The following is a 22,263-nucleotide window of genomic DNA, read 5'->3' as shown; positions in this document are numbered from 1 at the left end:
GGTGCAAGCCTTCACTGTCAGAAATTTGAACTACAGTGGAAGCCCCTTATAACGAGTACGGGATATAGCGACAAGCTCGAATTAGCGACAGCTACCCAAGGAACCATTTTAAACCCTATGATTTAAATGTAAAATAAATTCGTATTAGCGATAATGGCTCGATTCCTCTCTTGCGCCATTCGTAATTACGACAGGTTGACTTTTTGACCACGTGCCACATCTCTGGAATTCAATACTTTTAAAACGGCATTTTTTCCGCCAACGTCGACGTCTACATGTTCCGTATTCTCCTATTCTTCTTTCCTTAATAAATTTCTTGAGTACACATTTCATTGCTCTTTTGTCATCTCCCTCCCGCGCCTCCGTAGTGAGGTTAAAAATTATTCCGCCCGTCTGCTAGCACCATGGCTGGTAAACGCAAGTCCTTGGATTTAAAAAACCAAAATGAGAATTATTGCAGATTGTGAAAGTGGAGAGTGTTCAAAGAGTGAAATAGCGAGGCGATTTGGAATTAATACATCGATCCATTGTTCACTATTTTAAAGAAAAAAGAACAAATTCGTTCGGCAGTGCTTAAAGAAGGGCGTCCAAGCACTCAAAAACACCTGCGGCCCGGAGAGCATCCGCAGCTAGAAACTGCTCTTTTCTCGTGGTTTTGCCAGCAAAGAGCCGCAGGGATTCCTATCACCGGCCCAATGATGAAGGCTAAAGCTGAGTATTTGTGTGAGAGGCTTGGTGAAGACAATTTTAAGTGCTCGGATGGATGGTTTGCACGATTTAAAAATAGGAAGGGGATATCCCTTCACCAACTATCCGGTGAATCATCAAGTGTTGACGTTAATGCTGTGGAAGGCTGGGCTCCGGTCCTTAAAGACTATTTGGACAATTACAGCCTCTGCGATATTTACAACGCGGATGAGACGGGCATATATTTTAACCTTCTCCCGGACAAAACTCTCGCCACTCGAACGGACCCCTGCAAAGAAGGGAAGAAAAGTAAAGACCGCGTAACTGTTCTTTTATGCGCCAATATGGATGGTTCAGATAAGTTAAAACCGTTCATGGTGGGGAAATCCGCCCATCCCCGATGTTTTAAGGGAGTTAAAACTCTCCCTTGCACTTACGAAGCAAATAAAAATGCTTGGATGACGGCTGCTATCTTCACGCAGTGGTTACGAGCGTTTGATGCCAGGATTGGTGGAAGGAATAAAAAAGTACTATTATTCATTGACAATTGCCCAGCCCACTCACCAATAGAACTAAGAAACGTTAAATTTGTGTTATTGCCGCCTAACACTACGAGCGTTCTTCAGTTCCAGTCAGCATTCCTATCAATAAGTGTGTGCTACTGCCGCTAGAGGTCTCTACGTCCGCTGATATTGCCTCTGATTGCGTGAATCTCTACGAAACATAAATATTGCTAACAGACAGACAAAGAGTAGACTTCATTTATCATATGTCTTTCTATTTATTTGAAACAGTTTTTCACCCTTTCCACCGAAGATAATTGATATGACTAATATGCTTTTAGATGCCGTAATGCTGTCCAGTTTCATGATTCCGATAGCATTTGAGTCGGCTGTTTTGAAACACGATAGTAAACCATTCATACAGGCAGACTTGAAGCATAAGAAGATTACTTCCACCTTCATTCCGCCGTTAACCTGAAAAAGATAGAATTGCAATGCTCATGTGGAACCCTAAAATTTAATCACGCTCCTTTCGTCACCCAATTGCAGCAGCCACCCATCATTTTCATCACTACTCGGAAAGATAGAAGGTATGAATTTTTGAACAGATTCCGAAGTTTTAGCATTTAATAGTCTGATGCATAGCCATAACTGGTAGTTATGACATGTATATTTGGAGCATCCAAGAAATAAGGATAATAACAGCTCATAATGCACAGTTCAGTACGAGTGAGTCTGAAGCTGGGACTTTTAAAATCGACTTCTTAATGCCTCGGCATATAGCATCCTGCATAATTACATATGATTTGATCATAGATTGCAAGTGAATATGATCATTAGTGAATAGTGAATTAAATGTTCAAAATAATGATTTAAAACGGCTATCATGCTGCAATTTTTGCCTCTCGACCGAAACAACCGGTGACGCCTGATGAGTGATTTTTTTGTGACGATGTAATTGCATTCGGTAACAACGACAACTCACTATAGCGACAGATTTCTCTGTTCCCAACAGCTGTCGTTATAAGGGGCTTCCACTGTACGTCATCTCGTTACCTGTCTGTGCGTAAAAGATTCGCAGTATGAAATGACTGTAGGGATTTTGGACTATCCAACTATGTAATAATTATAATGTATGAACTCCAGTTTGAATGTTTACTACATTGATTTAGTCCATAGTTTGATATTATAAAGTTCGAAAGGAAAGAAGACGTAATAATTACCGTGACTTACAGAGCATGACTGACAACTGGGATCTTTTGAGCTGACTTGATTCAACTGCCATTACTGGGCTTTTTAAATTATGGGTTAATTAAATACATTAAAAAATTATTGAAACTTGCATTATTGCATTCAAGTCTCAGTGCATCGCAAATTATGATAAGTTATAAAAATTACTAAGTTTCACGACAGTTTACAGTAGTAGATCAGTGAGGTAGTTCAGATACTTGTGTGTTGTCCAGCTACCCTCGATTAGCACGAGAAGTAGAATTCATCCTGTTTGAAAATGGAAAGGTGAAAAACAGACAGTTTCAATTGATGACAAAATGAAAATTATAGAGGATTATTAATTAAAGTTGATTCCCATAACCAAACCTGCATAGATCTGGTGAAGCAACTGGAATTGTCAGTCTCAACATTGAATACCATTGTGAAAAATTGTGATGCGATCGTAAAACATGCATACCAGTGCGGACATTTGTCAAAAAAGAGAAAATAAGTGAAGAATTCCCGGTACGAAGAATTAGAAGGAATGCTGTAAGAGTGGTTTTTAGGTGCAAGATCATCAAATGTCCCTGTAAATGGCAAATTCTTACAAAAAAAAGTGTTGTATATCGCCACAAGATTGGGAATCAAAGATTTCACGGCATATAATGGTTGGTTGGATGGATTCATAAATAGGCACAATCTTGTATACAAGACAATGGGTGGTGAAAGTAAGTGTTAATATTGAGACTGCAATGCAGTGGAAAGCATCTGAACTGATTAAACTTTGAGGTTAGGTCAAGATGTGGGGTAGGGAGAGGGAGGGGGTAAGAAGCAAAGGTAGAGGGTCTGGTGGTTAGGGGCGGAATACTGGAACCACTGGCTCCAGAAAAAGGGCCTGAAGAGAGATTTGCGATAACTATTGCCTCCCTCCCAGGTGAATCCCTTGTGCGAAAGATCCACTGAGAAAAAATCATTCGCCTTGACCGGGATTCGAACCGGGATCCCCCGATTTCCGGTCAAGTGCTTTAGCCAGTTAAGCTACCGAGGCGTCATTCTTCCCTGTGGATATTCCCTGCCATTCTTCCCTGGCATCATATGCTCAGCAGTCCAGTAACACCTTGTCCGGTAGTGTCCGAAAATATCCACAGGGAAGAATGACGCCGCGGTAGCTTAACTGGCTAAAGCACTCGACCGGAAATCGGGGGATCCGGGTTCGAATCCCGGTCAAGGCGAATGATTTTTTCTCTGTGGATCTTTCGCACGATTGTGCATTGCGGGTAAAAGTTATCACCGCGGCTAGTCCCGGTATACTTTCAACTGAATCCCTCTCTCTCATCCTCAGACCCGCTCTCCACATCTGTTTTTCCCTCATTCACCGAATTGAGGAAAGAAAAAATGTTCTATCTCTGTAACCGTATAGGTTTCCTATTGAAAAGGATAGAAAGAATGCTCTGGAAAGTAAAGAATGTTACTGCAGCGAAGAGAGAGAGAGAGAAAGTGCATTTATTTTTTAGATGCAAAAAATGTTGAGAGGCTAAAAATGGTTTGTGTTTATTAAATATTCCTAGAATTCCTCAAAACCTAAAATGATTTACATCCTTAATATCAAATTGGAGAATATTACGACTAAATAATCGAAAGTAAGATCATACACTGAGGTCATGGTTAAGGTAATACGTTTCCAAATTTTTCATAAACAGCAATGCATAACAAATCTTCATTATGTGTAATTCTTTTTGATACAACACCTACTTCTATATTTATTAACTGTATTGGCACCTTCACATGCATCTCTATAAATATGAAGGCAATCGACTAATTAAAATGAGAAATATACTATTTACACAAAGTTGGAATGAAAATTTACTGCCACCCTTGCCAGGTGCTACGGAGGATTTTTTATCTTTCCCTGAGGTCTCGATGAGAGAATTTGTTTGTAGAAAAATAAAATATCCTAATTTGTTAACATATGCAGCAGTATAAAATTAATACTTATGGGGCTCAAAAAACAGAGAGCTATCCATCTTTATAGTTCTTTAAATTCTACAAATAAATTAAACAATAATTAGAGAAAGTATTAAAAACAGTTAATAGAAAATGCAAATATATTGTTTGAGAAATGTGTATTTATCGAAATTTGGCATGAAAGAAAAGAAAAAGATAAAATGTACATATAAACTACAATATTATAAGAATCTCATTCATGAATATTGAAAAAAATAATGACATACACTTGTGTGAGGTGCAAAATGTGGACGAAAAATAGACTTGAGGGTTCCACGCCATAGCTTCCGTTCGGCTACTGCTATTTACAAATGGCAGATACGGTATGAAAGAGGGAAGCCTGCTGAAGGCCATACACATGGTTGGAAGGCTCTGTAGAGGGTATGAAATACATACGAAGGCGTAGAAGTGGGCTCCCGGCCTGACCGACACAGCGCATCAATTGATGTGCTTCGTATCTCGGCTTGGACGGACCTCGTCAATTGACGTGCTCCACGCTGAATGTGTTAATGATATCATTTAACATTTTTTTTTCGTGCACTAGTTTTTATAATTCAACAATAAAATAAGAAACCCTAAAACTTGAACATCATTGTAGTAATTACTAATACATAACACTACTATTGGTTAAGAAAGTGGGCTGTTGACCAAAAGCAACTACAGTAAAACCTCTTTACATCGTAATGGAGGGGACCAAAATTTGGGCATTTCGATGCATGGAGGTTCACTATGGAGAGGTTTTAGTGGTAGGCACCATTTTTTTCATATCCTTGGGAAATGAATGGTGCTACTGTCTTTTAAGCCATTATATTAATATATTTAAACATATAGGTATGCATAAGTGAACATATATTTACAATTAAATGATTACACAAAGGTAAAAGTAAATGTTCAAGAGGCCTTTTTAGAAAATAAATTAGTTAATGGGTTTGCTAAAAATTTTTTCTCTCTTCTTTCTCTCTCTCTTTCGAAATAATGTTTTCAATTCCACAAGCACTTTTGAATCCCATTTTCACTACAAACAAATCACTAGCTGTTTTCGTTAATGCCTTTTGACCTAAGAAATAATTCCCTAGTCTAAGGGTTGTAATTTACTAATAGTGTTCGGAGGAAAGAACAATAGTTTTATATTTCTAAACATAATTTCTTCATCCTCATATTTAATTGCCTGAGTTTTTTTTATTTGTGCATCCTAGATATACAGTTTCTTCTGTTTTTCCTCTGTTGTTTACAATAGATGTGAGGGTTAATGATGGTATTCCAAAGGTCACTGCCTTCTGCCTGTCCTCGTTGATGGCTAGGAAAATTGCTAATTACAGTCGGATCCGGATTTAACGTCTTCGCATTTAACGTTTTTCCGCATTTAGCGTTTATTTTTTTGGGTCCCGATTCATACCCTATTAGGACAATGTAAAAGTTATCCGTATTTAGTGTTTCCGCATTTTGCGTTTTTCCGCATTTATGGTCGTAAAAATATGTCCCGCTCAAGATTTTTTTGCCCGATTTAACGTTTTTTCATGCCGGTTCATCCAAGTCTTCGAATTTATGCTCATCAACAAGAACAGTCTCATGAAAGTTTACCAAGAGTCGATAGAATCTACCGGGGAACGCTTCTTCAACTGCTTTCTTCCGCGAGCGCAGTGCTGCGACCTTCAACTCGCAAGTTGGGTGATTTGTCTTCTCGTAATGTTTCGCTCCTCTTCTGATCCAACCACCAGGCACTTTTTTGTATCAGATCTGATCCAATGGAGCAAAGTCATCCCTTAATAACCTCGAACTACCTTATCCTTCACTTTTTGAACTTGACTTCGATGATACGTGACGACTGATGACACGAGTTATCCTCCGAGGGCCGCTACAATAATGGTTTTCTCGTTATGTTTTCAATTGATGGCTTATGCCCCTTTCAACTCAACTCCCTACGGGCAGTCGATTATTAGCCCAATATTTTTTCAGTCGGCTACTTTCTCTGTTCAAAAGAGGAGGCCCAATATCAATTGCGCAGTTCACTAGAAGATTCTTTCTATAATCCATTCCAAGGTCAGTTTCCACGGAGGAACAGCGAAAGAACAGAGGAAGTGTTTCCCCTGTCATGAACGTGAGTGAGAGCATTCTTTCCCTACGGAACAACATTATTTTACATCGTAATTTAGATATCCTGGAGCCAATTTATCGACATGCGGCTGCTTGATATCGCTGTCGATTAAAAAATATTTAGCTGGTGCTAATTAATGTCAAAAGAGAATGACAATCGGAGTTTTGACGAACTATCACGGTCCATGACTCTAAATAAATCGCTCATGCTGGAAAAAAATCACTGCATACTCACGGTAAAATAGATATGAGCGCGGAAAAATACGAAAATCCGGCAGGTATCCCTTGGTGGTTGACTTCGACATCATAACCCTGACGAAATTGCCAAACTCCAGAGGCACTGACAATTTTTCGGATGAAATCCAGTTCTGTTGAAGATTAAACCTTTTCACTTAGCAGAGTTTAGCTAATCGTTATTCAAGGTCTAACCATATTTTATTAAAAACTGCCGAGAAACAAGGCGAGTCGGAGTCAAGGTGATCAGCGTGCCGCATAAGCAACTTCTCCCGGCTCCATTCGACCTGCCGCGGTCGGGGGCATATATAAGGCCGTAAGGTGTATAAGGCCGCGGATATATGACAACGAATCTGGTGTTATCATCGAGTTGAATCACCATCGACTTGCACGCATACTAAAATAAGATTCTACTTTTTTGGATGACCTCGAAATCCAAAATGTGCGCACAGGAGGCTTTTTAAAGACTCATAAATCCCTCGTTTCACCGAGGCAACAGAAAACGTTAAGTTGGCAAAATTCCAGAAAACCTCCCTTTTACTAGATATTCGGTAGTTTAGAATTCGGGATTAGCGATCTTCTGCTGTCCCTTTATTTCACTCATTCCTCATGATTTTTCAAGTACCTACTTACACCTTTTCTTATTATATTCGAAATGCTGTAGTCACCTACATGTCACTTTTAAAGAAAAATTTCTAAATTTCATCGAGACCACTGAAATATGCATAAAAACGGAATCACTAATGTCCATAATAATAATCTGTGTGGGAATGCTTTTAAGTTGATGTTTATTAGAATTTTCCAAAAAATATTTCATTAAAACAATTGTCATCCTCTCATTACTTATTTTTACTACCCATTTTTTTAGCTGATTCCTGAAAAGTATTATCCAACCTTCACAGGGCAGAGAACATTTCATTAAAGAATTTTTTGCTGCATTCAGCACCTTTTAGTTACTTAAAATAATATTTTTTATTCATAAAAAGCCATTCCAATCATTACAGACCATAAAACCTGAAAAAATGGCAGGTCCGCATTTAGTGTTCTTCCGCATTTAGTGTTTTAAATTTTGTCCCCCCTGAAAAACCTTAAATCATGATTTCTACTGTATGTGGTAATGTTAAGCAGCCGCCTTCTTTTATTTCTTGAATCCATCATCAGCCCATGATTAATTAAGTAATTTTCATATTTTTTCATATTTTACGGCAAATAATTGAAAATACTCCTTATTATATCTTTTAGAATTGATTTATCATTCTTATAATATGTGACTTGTTAAAGATTATAAAAAAATAAATAAACACGTGACTACTACAAAAAACAGGCAAAAAATTTAGCGTGATTTTGAAAATTTTGTTGAATTCCCTCTCTCCAAAATACAATGCACGTAGGGTTCCGAAGAAAAACTCTGTCGAGGGCACACAGAAACGCTAGGTCTGCGAAAGGACGTGATTTCCCGGTGAGAATGCTGGGCGAACTACTTCAGAATGCGGCGGCGACGGTAAAAAATTTCATTGCCCTACCGCGTATCAGCTAATTAGCTGTCTTTGTCACCTAACACTGTCGCGCATGGATTGATTTTCGTTCAGTATTGCTAGAAATTGACGTCCCGGACTTCCGATGGAAGAGTCAGATTTCGCGGCAAAAATGCGCAGGCAAGACATATGACTGTCGCTAAGTGCAATAAATTTTAAACTACGATCGTTCACGAAAGCATCGAAAAATTACCAAGGTGGTAGTAAGAAAGTGCTACACCGGGAAATATGGGAATAAAATAATTGCGAAACTGTATTTGATTTATTTCAAGTCGCGGAAAATTCATGAAATATTTTCATTTTAGAAGCGGAAGTAGCAATGCTGTCGAGTAATTCGGTCTCCATGGATGGGAGTGAAGTTAGTTGAAATATTTCCGTCAGCAAGTGATTATAGGCTGCGCTGGTCGCCTCTTTTATTAACTGAACATAGTATGTCGGCCTTACAAGAAAATAAAGCCATCAGTAAAAGAAAGCGAGTGCTATAGCGCGATTTTGACCATGATTCGAGAGAAAACTATGTGTTCTGTCCTCATTTACCGTCACTTAATGATTAGGATAGTTCGATGCCCTAACTAATGGTTAACGTGAAAATTATCAAAGGTGTATAAGAAAAAAATAAGCGTGATACATTTATCGCTGCAAATGTCATTCCATGTAGGTAATCGTGGCTGCATTAATGGTCTCAAGATGTCTCGGTACGATTTGCGGAGGTAGTTGGGCCGTCTCGGGGCTGTCTTGTTGGTACGATATATGGAGGTTTTACGAGATAAAGAGGTTCACTATATAAAGGTTTGCCTATATATTTACATGTAAATCTGACGGGACCAGAGGGTTGGTACGAAGTATGGAGGTTTACGATGTAAAGAGGTTCACTACATAGAGGTTTTACTGTATTAACATGGACTGCAATTTTGATGAAATGGCAACACTATGATAACCGAGCAGATTTTGGATGCATGTAGTGCACTGAATGATTTCTCCGCTGTCTAATTTCGACTTCAGATTTGTCTGGAATTCTATGTCTCATCAAAACATGAATTTTTCTTGCAGGGACTATGAAAGCCTTTCACCACACGACGTGAAGGGGAACTGCAAGCGTGCTTTTGATGCTGCCGAGTCCTTGGGCATCCCACGAGTGATTGAACCTGCTGACATGGACCTCCTGGCAGTGCCAGACAAGCTAGCCGTCATGACGTACCTCTACCAATTGAGAACGCACTTCACGGGTCAGTATTCCACCCATATGCGCAAACCATCAGGAGGAAGAACTATCATGACTATTCCACATTCTCTCTATAAATCTTCATATGTAATATGCCAATGATATCTGAAGATTGGTTTGATGCTGCTTGTATCTCCACTTTCCCATCTGCTGCTCATCTCATATACAGCAGACTCCCGATTATCTGGCTGCGGTTTATCCGGGTTGCGGATTATCCGTGCATGAGGTCACGGTCCTTCAAAGTTTTCTGCGATTTTTATAAAAAAATAAAATTGGACGCGAAAGCACCAAGATATTTGCATTTTTAAATACAATGCTCAACCGGGCTAATTATTTTCATTAGAATCCCCTTCTTAGAGTGAAATTATTTTATCTACTTGCTTACTAGGGATGTTTCCAGATTACTTCTGCGACTTTACTTCAGGCGTCTGCTCTAGCATTTTAGACGACGATCAGCAGGGGGAAAAAACTGATTAATTTTAGAAGATTCTTCATTGGCTAATCGTAGTGGTACTGGTATTAAGATTTAGGGTGCGTCTGCGGCTAGGTCACATCACTACTATAACATTTAATTCCAATACTTTGATGGCTACTTTATTGGTCATTGAAATCATTCGGAAATTCAGAGAAGTGTTACTTACGATCTATGATTGTATATTTCATATTGCAAATGTTCGCTGGGGATACAAGATGCACACAAACATTGCGTGTCATCCTGTATCCCCAGGCATCCTCTATGCTAGAATATACAGTGACAGTTGAGGACCTCAAATCCGGAAAGCTTGGGACCAAAGGGTTTCTGGATTTCAGGTTTTTCTGGATTTCTGGTCTTCAGCACACGGTACACTTCATCGTCTAAAAGTGATTCACTTTTTTTGAGAATTTTAATGCAATAAAACCATAGATGTTCTTTGTAGATGCTTATGTAGCAAAGTAAGCTGTGAGCAAGCAGACTCAGCATTCTTTTCAATTCTGTATTCGTTCACTGATTGATGTCAGAATGTACAGTCGTGCAAGACATTGCCGCCGATGCTTGAGTTAACCAACACTCGTAAGCCAGCACCAAACTTGCATCATTCAACAGATGGCGGTCACCAATCAACCATTGATTCGCATAGCAAAGCTCGTCTTGTCATTCAGACATGTGGATGCACCCGTACGTCAGTCATAAATTGTGATATATTCACTGTATGCCTCGCAATCAAAGTACGCAACCGATGGATAGCAAATACACAGTCTCAGTCCTCTGAGCTGAGTAAAAGGAGCAGAGGTCTAGTTACATGTGAATGTGTGGGTGGTCTGTCGTATAACCCCTAGATGAACATTCGTTGCCTTAGATGGATTCAAGTGCACTCCATTGAAGGAGGCAAAAAACTTTCCGAATAAGTTGTCAAATCACGACCGTAGCTTCCACAGCATAAGCTATACGTGCTTAATACTGGATGAGAACGAGAAATAAATACATACATCTTTTTCTTCATGCTCAATTGCTTCCGTTGATAGCATTCGCTAGCAGACGTTGCGATATCTATTGATACCTTCCTTAGTCTGACAGTAAATCTGTGCAAATTCTTCTATATTTAGTTGATTAAATTTATAGATGCGTTCAGGCTTTGGTGCTTGATATTTGAGATTCCTACCTGCCCAGATTGTTAGCATATGTTCATAGCGTCTGCTAATTTCCTACTCGTCCCAGAACAAGGAATGCTCGGAGAGTGGTGCCACGGGGTGGCTTGTCGAAACACTACGCGGAGGAACTTTCAAATATTTCGGATTTCTGGTTTTCTGGATTCTGGATTTGAGGTCCTCAACTGTAGTTCTTTTCTGCTTTAAATTTCACGTTATTCAAAGATGGAGTCATCTCACAAGGAGAGGCTACGAAATCTACTGAACTCAAAGGCCGCTGGTCCTCAAGGCCCAACAAAGTTATCTTTTTTTATTCTCTAATCATTAAAATTTCAGAAGATTTTCTACTACATATTTTGTTTTTTATGTGCATTTGACTAAGTTGAAATAATTTTCTCGCATGGCTGAGGTAGATACTCTCTTTCTTACTTTGGGTTTCTGGACCATATAGAACTTCCCTATAATGCTGGAGACAATGACAAACAGTTGGCTGATTAAATAGTTAATTGCAATGAAGCAATGTGGAATTGGACCAGAAAACTACTAAATAACCATTTCTATTTGCTCTCTGCACCTAGCAAAAAATATGGCATGCAAATCACAGAGTCATTTTCATAGCCTCCCCTTGTAAGATTCATTTACACATGGCACTCTTATGAGTGATGGAAAAAATGAATTTTTTCTATCTTGTTAAGGTCACGAGCTGGAAGTGCAGCAGATTGGGAAGACCACGGATGAGTCATCGTACATGATTGGGCGCTTCAACACTGACAATGACACGGACGTCACGATGCAGCTGTTTGGCCAGGAGATAATGAATTTGCGCATGCATGCACCCCCCCCTCAAGTGCCTCCCCTAACGCCACCCGCCGTGGTGCTGCCGCAACCCCCTACTCCCTCCTCCCCTCCACCCATCGGATTGCGTCTCAAGATCTTGCCTCCTCCGAACCGTGCGGCGGACGACAGCGCTCCAGTGCCTCTCAGTCCTGTGATCGACTCTGGGGAGAAGTCTTCAGTGAAGGAAGTAAGGGATAAGATATTGGCTGGATCTAAGAGTCTGCTCGGAAAAGTCCTATCCCCCACCAAAGAGAAGTTTGCCTTCAAGGAGAAAGTAAGTACACTTGCATGTGAATGCAGGGTTTGTATATAAAGTAGGCATTTGGAAAATAGTGGTACATAGTTGAGATCATCATCATAAAGTAGAAAAATCGAGGATTGGTTTGATGCTGCTCTCTTTTCATTTCTTGTGTCAGCCATCTTTTGAAAGGAACATATCTTATTTTTGATAAAATAATGATTAAAGGATATGCAACTCCTTGATAATAATGTGGTAGTTTCTTCTATGTCACAGCTCTACTGCTATTTAAGTGAATATTACCACTCCTGCAGTGGTATGAGTGTCACTGTACTGACCATCCACCTTCACTCATGTGAAAAAGAGCTTCTGCCCTCTCCCCCGGGTGATGTGAGGCATAGTTTTTGGTGGCCTCCTATCACCAAATCTAGGACTTTTCACAGGATGTGGTGTCATTTAAATGACTTACCTTGCTATAGGATGGACCTGTGGTACTCCATCGGAGCCCCATCACTGTTAGACCACTACTGGTGATTCAATGAATGAAATCTCTAATATCACAGCTAATATCTTTATATAGTGGTAGTCTCACTGCCTGGTGGCTTTATGCTCAGCTGCAAGTTAGTTCAGATAGTTTTACAATATGCCTAAAGTCTTCCCAGTGCATCCCTTGAGCATCAACACACTTGAGCTTGTGGCATTTCTACGGTTCGAGAATGGTAGGCGGATGAGTTTTTATTTTCAAAATGTATCTTTGAGGCTGAAGAATCCAGTTTCCTCCTTTTGCATGGTGTATGTAGTTTTCTGACATATTACGCAAACCATGTGTATGCACTTGATTTGCTCAACCCTTTCGCTGCGGCACACCCTCCGGAAACATACCCGTCACATGTGGTGGAAGCACTGAGCGCATGGTAGGGAGGAAAAAAAAGTACGTTCACAGCAGCCTACCGTACGAACGTACGTTCACAGCAGCGAAAGGGTTAAAGGGTTTGTACATTTTCATTGCATGGAGTTTGTTGACGGAGCTCGAGAGAGCTGAGGTTGGTTTGTGTGCGGGGATAGCATGGCTCAGTTGAATGGCCAAAACGACTTCTGCCGCCTGCCAATCAAGCCATGCACACATTCAATCGCTCTTATTTCTAGCACATGCATCACACACGTGCTTCAACTTCTATTGGTTAGAATTTTCTGCTAATGCATTGAGCTGGTGCTCAGCACTTTGTCTTTAAGCCTTAGTCATATGATTCTTCTCATCTTCATCCACGTATGACCCCTCCAGCTTCCTTAATTGGACTGTGGCCAACAGCCATCAACAAAAGAAACAAAGAGGATTTGAGCATTGGAGGCATTTGATTACTGAGTCCCCCTCATTACTTATTGAAGTCCTCTATTGTTTGGGGTACAACAAATTCCTATACTTATCTGTTTGGAAAAATATCTCTTATTTTATAATTTCTGTTGGACTTGGAAATATGTATAGTGCAGTTAGAAGATGTCGTCTCCAAGTTGCACAGGTTTTCTTTGTATTTTATCAAGTTCACTGAGTATGTCTTTCTGTACCAGACTCTGTATGCTCACTACATGTTTGAGGTTTGGCCTAACGAGTGTAAAGTAGCACCCCTCTTTGACTTTTTCATTTGGAAGCTTTCTCACGACTTGATTGATTAATTTAGTTTCGTCAGGCTCTGCCATGTATAAATTTATGTGTGTTCCCTGTAATAGGTATGAACCTAACATATTTGACCTAGTATCTATAGCACATTTAGCGGCTAATGGGAGAATCTTTCTTGTTGTAATACAGTGTAGCCCACTTCTTACTTATGAACTAACTTATGATGAAGTCCCCCTATTACAAGTATTACAAAGTAAAAGACATTCTCTGTCAAAAAAGGCTATTTAAAATATCCTGCTTTCGAGGAAGGCATTCTGAAATGACTCCTTATAAAGAAGTTCATCTTGCGGTGAGATGTATTTTCAACCTCTTATAAACTGTTATAGAACATTATGGCAATGTCACATGTGATATGAGACTGAATTACAGTGAAATGAAAAATAAACAAGATAACTTCCAGTGAAATCGGTAACTTTTCACTGGAAATTATAGTATGCAGTATCCTCAGGCCAAGTTAGACCACAGCTTCAGCAGGATTTGAATCAGCAGGAAGCCTTGCCTAAGCAGAAAGACGATCTAATCTCCCCAATGTGTGGCTTTTCCCTAAAAATATCTCTCTGCAGAACATTCTGAAGTACTTTGAAAATTTTGCAATGGAAACAAATGAATTACATGGATGTATGAATAGAAGACCTCAAATAGCACATTCCTTGTTTACCATCTTGACTGCACAACAAAAGAGTGTAATTGTTGTGTTCATTCGAGCATCTCAAGTGAGGAATTCTTTTGAAGTTGGGTGCGTTGGAGTTATGTGCATTGGGAGTCGCACTCCAGGGGACATGACTTCTTTCGCGCACACTGTGTGTGTGTTGGAGTCGTGAGCGGAGGAAGTTGGACTGCATGCGCACACGACTCCCTCCACAAACATTTTCCGTGTGAGGCTCATTGCACGTTTGGCGGGTCTAAGGGAGCACACGGCACTATTCGCAGGGGTAGCCCATTGCTCACCTTTTCACTCCGCTTCAAAGATTCTGGCCTGATTCATTTTCTGGGCATTACTCTAAAGAATCTCACATGGCCCTTTTAGTAATTCTCTCTCCTGCATGTTCCATGCATCGTGAAAGAAAAATGCTGGAAGATGCTCATGTAAAAGTTTTCGACTATGGCAAATTTATGAAAATAGTAGAGAAAAAAATTAAAATTTGTTCTAACACAAACAACTAAGATGAATCGATGAAATTAATTCTGAATTGTTTACATGATCATGTAGTTTTGGAGAGAATATTTTGTTACAACAGAATTTTTTAAATTGCCGTCATCTCTAAGCATAGGAGACGGAATACATTTTCTGTCTTCCATGAAAGATATAACATATCGACAGAAATGGTTCCTCAATTGTATCACCGGTTAAACATTGTGGCTATGTAATACGTGATTGATTTGAAGAATACAATTTTTCAAATTGAATAGGAAATTGTCACCACCTTCCCCTTTCTTCCACTCCCCTCCTCCCCCTCCCCTCCTCCCCCTCCCCTCAACCTGGAAGCACTTTGCTAAGTCGCACTGTGCGAGCGGCTCCTAGGAGTGTGCTATGAGTGGTGAGGCAGCTCCACAAAAAGAGTTGTCTATACCATCACTAGTAGCAGAGCATTTGAATGCATGCAGCATGATTTAGCTAGCAAAACTCTTCTGTTCGTTGGTAAAATATTTGAGGGAAACTGCTAAACCTTTTCATTGTTTTGTCCAATTCACTCATTCATCCAATTTTGTCTGCATACCTCTATCCCTCTGCATAATTTGCATGCTTTGGGTGATTACTGCTCGTTTCTCTGCAAGAGTTTTTCAACATTTATTAAATTTGACAGTTACATTTATTTAGAGAATAATCTGTATGGAGATAGAATATTTTTTAATTGTTTTTTCGTGTTTTGTGTACGTCAATGGTTCAGTCATTACTATTTCCAGAAAGGATATACATATGTATGTAGTTGTATTATCCCTGAAGTGGTGATACTCCATGGAGCAACTACACAGTACTGATGTTTTATTTTGTCTTCGGTAAGTTTTTATGATTTGCTCTACTTAAATTGAATTAATGATCATACTTATTTTATATTTCATAAATTACCTAAAGGAGTGTGTATAAATGTTATTAACTTACAAAGTGCCAAAGCTGAAAATCAACTCTCTTGTGTGCGTTGTGTGGGAAAAAGTATCCTGACAGCGCTTATGCCACCATTATCAGTCTGCTAGAAAATAGTTTTTTTTCTATTGGCAAATTATTCTAAAGCCAAATTCCAAACGATGGAAATTCAAACATCTCATCATCTTCCTTGTCTAGTCATATGAGTTATCAAAAGTACGCACAGATTTTCTATGCTGATTAATCTATGGAAAACCCCATGCATCCGCCACACTTCACAGGATGATCTTTCATTTCTGTGGGGGCATTAAATCTGGCTTCACTGTGCAGTGGTGCCCTGTGGGATGGGTGTGGGGGGATTCTTCCGTCTCTCCTTTTCCCGATGCTTCTCCTCCACTCACACTCCTTCCTTCCTTGCCTCTCCTCCTCATGTCTGGGGCCCTTGCTTTTGAGGGCCCTGTCATCTAGTGTAGCCAGCCAGGGTTTTGATTTGATTATCTCTACGGTTAGCTATGTAGTGCACGATCATGGTAATCATGAAATTTAATTTTATAGATGTCCGACACACGGTTAGGATTGATGAATTAAGGCCCAATGAACTGTGAGTAACAATCATTAACCTCAGTGGCCATAATATTTAGTTCACCCTTTGTTGTTATCAAATTTTAGAGTTATAGCTTGTTAGGGATACTTAGATTTGGAGCTGGATATTTGTTTGTACGTTTGAGTAAGGATTTTATATTTTAAGCTGTTTTTTGGGCCTTGCACCCTTCATCGTAATTGCTCTGGTAAGCTTGGTGTAATGATGGTATGTATATCTTTTCATATATTCTCAATGCCCATGAATTTTACTGAATATCAAGGCAAGTAGGTATGTTGGGGCACACAATAATTGCAGCAGTGGAAATACATGAAGCAGTCACAAGTTTTGGGTCCATCATTCGTTTTGAAGGATAAAACTGTGTCTGGGTAAGATATTTTTAAACTGATCAAGTCGTTCTATGACTGCAAAATCTAATTCAATCTTTCATGGTGCAATGTGTGCTGGCAAGTAAGCCTGGGCGACTATGCTGTACTTAATTTATTTGTATGAACAAAAATGTTGCAGTGTTATTAGCAAATATGTAATCTTAAGCTCTATTCTTGCCTAAATGAACATACATAGCTAACTTAGTGTTCACCAATGGGTTGGATGCTTTTAGGCATTGAGGAAGTCAAATGTCAACGAATTATTTGATAATTGTGGTTTTTTAACCCGGTAACGCCTGAATTAAAAAGTTTCTGCGATTATTGTGGTAATCATATATTTTAATACCAGTGAAATTCTGAGTCATTCAGTGCAAATTTTATTCTTTTATCACTAATAGTTACCGAGATACAGCCTGGTACCATATGGTACCGCTAGGCGTTTAAGGGGTCAAAAAATCGAAATTTGAAAAACATTTCGGAAATCACATTTTTAAGCCAAAAACGTTAAATATTTATTATTTACCGCAAAATACATTCATTTTCATGCAAAATTACGCTAAAATATCGATAATAAGAAATTAATAATTAAATATTAGTGATCATAAAATAGAAGTTATGTATAATTGACGTAGAAATCAAGAATAATATGATTTTAGCCTTTCACTCAGTCGTTGCCGCACATGGAAATGAACAAAGCAGTCACTGCATTGCATTTCAAGCATTCTGTTCTTATTCTACTAGCTCAGTTTTCAGTAGCACACCATCCCCGCTTGAGCTTGGATTTTATCAGGTGGTTGCTCCCGTCGAACCTATTTTGTTGCCTTCACACTATCTTTCCCAATTCCCTTTTCGTAGGCTTTCACTTTCCTTAGTTGTACGAAGTAGCTATCTGAGCTATTTATGCACCACACTTTCCAGCCAAACCTAATTGGCCTCCCCCGCATGAATTGCTAACAGCCATGTTTTCCAAAACAGAACATTATCGACTCATTGAAACTCAAGGACTGCTTTTCTCTGAAATATTTGCCGAATCTTTCTTTTTCCATGCCCATAAATGGGTGCATTTTCCACATCTTATCTGATTTACCCATAGTGGTGTAATCACAGCAACGAATAAACCAACGAGTTTGTAGAAAACTCAGCTGATTGTCCACCTTTTCGAACAACAACTTCAAATTCGAGCGAAATTGGCGTCCACTCGTTATTCAATTTTCCTCGGTCAGAAGGAAGGTATTCATCCTCTCTTTGCAGCAGTACATGCTGCATTATAAGCTGTATGTGTAAGTCATTTCGGTTTTACTAGCACATGAAAGTGTGCAAAGTATCTGAGTGTGATTGAGACAAAAATAATTTAAAGGATTAGACTACTTGTCGAAGTGATGCCTGTCGCGTGGTCGTCTCTTGCTGCCAGCCGTCATTGAATTTTCCCCTTAGCAAGCCCCCTTATTCACCATCAAACCCCCTTCCTAATTTAGTGCACGGATACTCTTCCTATTCATCTTTCTAAATAGGGTTCAGGTATGCAATTACACCTCCCACTCCTTGAGCCCTCGTGAGGGTACGAGATTCTGAAAAAAATGCGGACAAGTTAGGGCCTTATGCACTTGGATGATGTCCTTATAATAAAAAAAATAACTTATGTACACATTTTATATGCGTAATAACATTTAAATAATACAAAATTTATAATATAAATGATGAAAAATAAATAATTGTAAAATAAAGAACTGTTAGAAAACAAAAACAACAGAAATATTCGTATTTACGCTTTCCGCCAAAACACGGTAGTGCAAGCGCCTAGCGGTATCATGTGGTACCACCAAAATGGTTTGCATCATAACATCCCAAATATTAGGCTCACATTCAAACACGATGCTTAATATGAAATGTATAAGTTATAACAATAATAATTACATAAAAACATCGTCGTATTATGAGTACATAAGATGTAAGTATAGAATACCGAAAAGCTTGCACTAAAAATTCAGTTTTTTTTCGGATAGCTGAATATTCTCAATTTTGAAACGGCTCTAAGTACGTTAATTTCAGCTTTGAAAAGGCAAACTTCTCGGGAAAATGTAAATAAAAACATTCTTATTATGTTTAAGCTCTCAAAAACCCAAATAAATTACGATAAGTGACAAAAAAGTTACGTTTAGCATTGTGCTACCGGCTGGTACCATATGGTACCGCTAGGCGTTAACGGGTTAATATTTCCTCGAAGTTAAAAAAAAGTTGCTCTATTTGAAAAGTATTCACAATGAGAAATATTGCGTTTCATTTTAGAATCAGAAAATCTGATGCGTAGTTTTCCGCGGCGTTGTCTAGATGATGTCTCCATGTTCCTGGGTTTCACTGCGTGGATTTTCTTTGTGACGACAGTTTCACAAAGAAAATCCACGCGGTGAAACCCAGGAACATGGAGACATCAGAAAATCTATTATTCAGAGCATAATTTCACAATCATTATGTAGATATTACTCTCAGGAAAATCAATAAATTAAAATACTTTTTAACACAAGACTTTCATTTTATCATGTGCACATTTTTTGTAAAATATGCCCATGTCTAAATCAGTACACCTCAAAAAATAAATTTGCTTTCTTATTAATCATTTTCAAATTTCTAGGTGCACTATCACTCCATGGTGTGCAAAGGGTAATGTGAAAGCACCATGCTTGTTGGGTATCATAATGGCAGAGTTCAACAAGTTCAGTACTCTTTTCTTTATTTGTGGTTACAACCTTAAAATTTTATGTTTAGGGAGTCTGCTAAAATTTTGCTTATCACCAGTTGTAATAATTGCCTTTCTGTGACTTGTTTGAAGGATACTAAGAAAGGCAATTTACTTGCAGCAAGAAGTGAAGTCGGCGCCTCCGGTTCAGCGTCCTGTGCTCATGACGCGACGTCAGCTGAGAGACCCTTTTGGCTCTGACGATGAAGATGAGAGGTGAGCCTTTGGCCGTTTGTGAAGTGCTTGATTAATCTTTGGAAAGAGTTTTAGCTATTTTAGTGTAATCATCCTGATTATCATCATGTTTTTCCAGGCTATGGAATGTCCATGTGGATGTCATCGATGGTATATACATAGGTACACTGTCAGCATTCATTGTGATATGTCATATTTACAAGAATATTCATTTTAAAACATTTGCATCAAACTTTATCGTAAATTGTAGTGTCATGTTGGTGGTAATTTTCTAAAGAACAATAACTACTTCAAATTCAATTTGTGTATACAAGGGCTATTTTTTTAAAACTTCCGATTAGTCATGAACAGAAATGATTGATTAAATATTATTTCATTGCTAAATGTCACACTTGTGGCGTTCTTTCGACATAATCGCCTCGGCGATAGAGGAATTGGTCGGGCCTATGGACTAGTTTTACTTTACCTTCTTCATAGGATGTTGCTGCCAATGAATTGTGCCTTTGTCCTGAAGCTCATTGCCCGTTTGAAAACACTTTGCTCGCAGCCACATCTTCATTTCATTTAAATAGTCTCGTGGCATCAAGAGCGAATGCAGCTTCAATTCACACAGTGCATACTCGTAATTGCAGCTAAATTCACTCCGAGCAGAGTATGCGAGGCTGTGTGGGAGGGATTCCTCAAAAACACCGGTCTGAGCAGCTGAAGAGAATTACGTTTTTTTAAATTCTCTTTTATTGGCATCAAGGTCAAGACATGTCAATGCAGAAGCAATTCAGTGAGTTTTCTTGCTGTCACTCCGCAGTGCACACGTGGCAGAATTGATAGAGGCAGTGTAGCTAATAAGATTGCTACTTGCCTTTAACTAACAACTCATTGTCAGAAAATACTTGAATGTATGGTGTGGAGGACGTGCAGTCTCTACCTGTGCAGTACATGCCTGTCGCTTGCATGGGGTTTTTGCTGAGTGCTGGGAGGTTGAAAAAAAAAACTATCTTAGTACAGTCAAGAGAAAAGTAATAATATGAGAATTACAAGGATTAGTAGTCCAAATAAAAAATGATGGTAGGGAGAATAGAGAGGATTATCAACATAGCCATTTCTCTCTTTCTATCTTTCTATTTTTGCTTTCATTATTGTGTCCACATCCAATTCTTCTGTTGGTGACTGCTGAACTACCTTGTTGCCATTTATAGGTTAACCCTTTGAGTTATAGCTAAAGGGATATTCTGTCCTTTAAACCCATGATGCAATCACAGTAAATCAAGGTATCCTGGTAGTGCAACTAGTAAAGCATCCAACCAGCGATAAGAAGTAAGAATGAGTCGGTTCTTAATTTTTTTCAGTTCTCGGTACCGGTCTGGTTCTCCTATCGGTTCTCAGTTTTTGATACTCAGTAACAAGGATGAACTCTTCTTTTATGAATTAATGGCAAATGAAAATGAACAACAATAAGAAATAAATGAAAATAATTTCACTGAAGATGTAAATTAGCAGGAAAGCTCTGTAAAAAAACACAAGATCGTCCCCATAATTTTATTTGCTGGGTAAAATAGTTTAAATAGCAGGTATTCAAAGAATGCATGATTAATCAATGTGTCACATTACATGAGGCAGCCACTGCTTCTTTCGCCAGTTTTAGATTTTAAAAATTAACATTTTTACCCTAACTGGGTCTAATCTATTCTTATTTTAGCAGAAATATTGCCTGCAGTACTGAACAGGCATTCACTGAAAACAGTAGCGGTCGTAGTTGATTTTGAAGAGCTGTCAAAATATGCTTGGAGTGCAGTTTACATGCTGCATATCATCAGGATCAATAGGGAAATCCCCTCAACTTCTGGCAACATTATACGCTAATGTGTAGTAACTTGTGAGTCAGTTCAAAATATATTCTGTATTCAACGATGTAGCTTAAATTGTTACTGAAATTGACAACTTATTCGCATGCTTCACTGTCACTATTCTTATAACATCAATAATAAACTACTCAACACGCCGGTAAAGCGACACCATGGATAAACTGATCAGACAGGAGTAAATGCAATATTGCAATTCAGTGTTGCATTCTGCAGGGTAACAACACTTCTCAATGCCTTGCAGAGGTTTATCAACTTACGAACAAGTTCTCGGAACGCATCTTGCTCGTATTTCGACGAATTACTGTATACTTACATGATCCAATTGTAAGACCACTTTCACCCGAAACGATTATCTGCTGGCCATCGTTCACAGCATATTTTTTTCACTTTTTGGCCTTGAGTACGCTGCAGTCTATTTCGGCCTTGGGTGCCAAATTGAAATCCTTGCCACCATTCTGAGCCAGCTCCAAAGTACCGACTTTATGCGATCGGTTCTCAATACCGGTTCCAAAGGCCAAGAACCAGCAGTACTGAGAACTGGGTACCAGAACCAACA

General features: G+C 39.0%; 1 protein-coding gene across 4 annotated transcripts in view; it reads left to right on the top strand.

Moving 5' to 3' along the window:
* LOC124166732 (EH domain-binding protein 1) overlaps window positions 1-22,263 on the top strand; it is an 84,060-nt gene that overhangs the window by 24,916 nt on the left and 36,881 nt on the right. For 3 of the 4 annotated variants that reach the window (XM_046544397.1, XM_046544399.1, XM_046544396.1), the window contains exons 10-12: window positions 9,317-9,492; window positions 11,810-12,225; window positions 19,772-19,866. In XM_046544397.1, the coding sequence (XP_046400353.1) occupies window positions 9,317-9,492; window positions 11,810-12,225; window positions 19,772-19,866 (687 nt within the window). The remainder of the gene's footprint in view (window positions 1-9,316; window positions 9,493-11,809; window positions 12,226-19,771; window positions 19,867-22,263) is intronic. The other variant, XM_046544398.1, reaches the window with a different exon arrangement.

This window comes from Ischnura elegans, chromosome 10 (assembly GCF_921293095.1).
Source record: "Ischnura elegans chromosome 10, ioIscEleg1.1, whole genome shotgun sequence".
NCBI classification, from domain to species: Eukaryota; Metazoa; Arthropoda; class Insecta; order Odonata; family Coenagrionidae; genus Ischnura; species Ischnura elegans.
The sequence above is the reverse complement of the archived record's forward strand: the minus strand, read 5'-3'. Positions and strand labels throughout refer to the sequence as shown.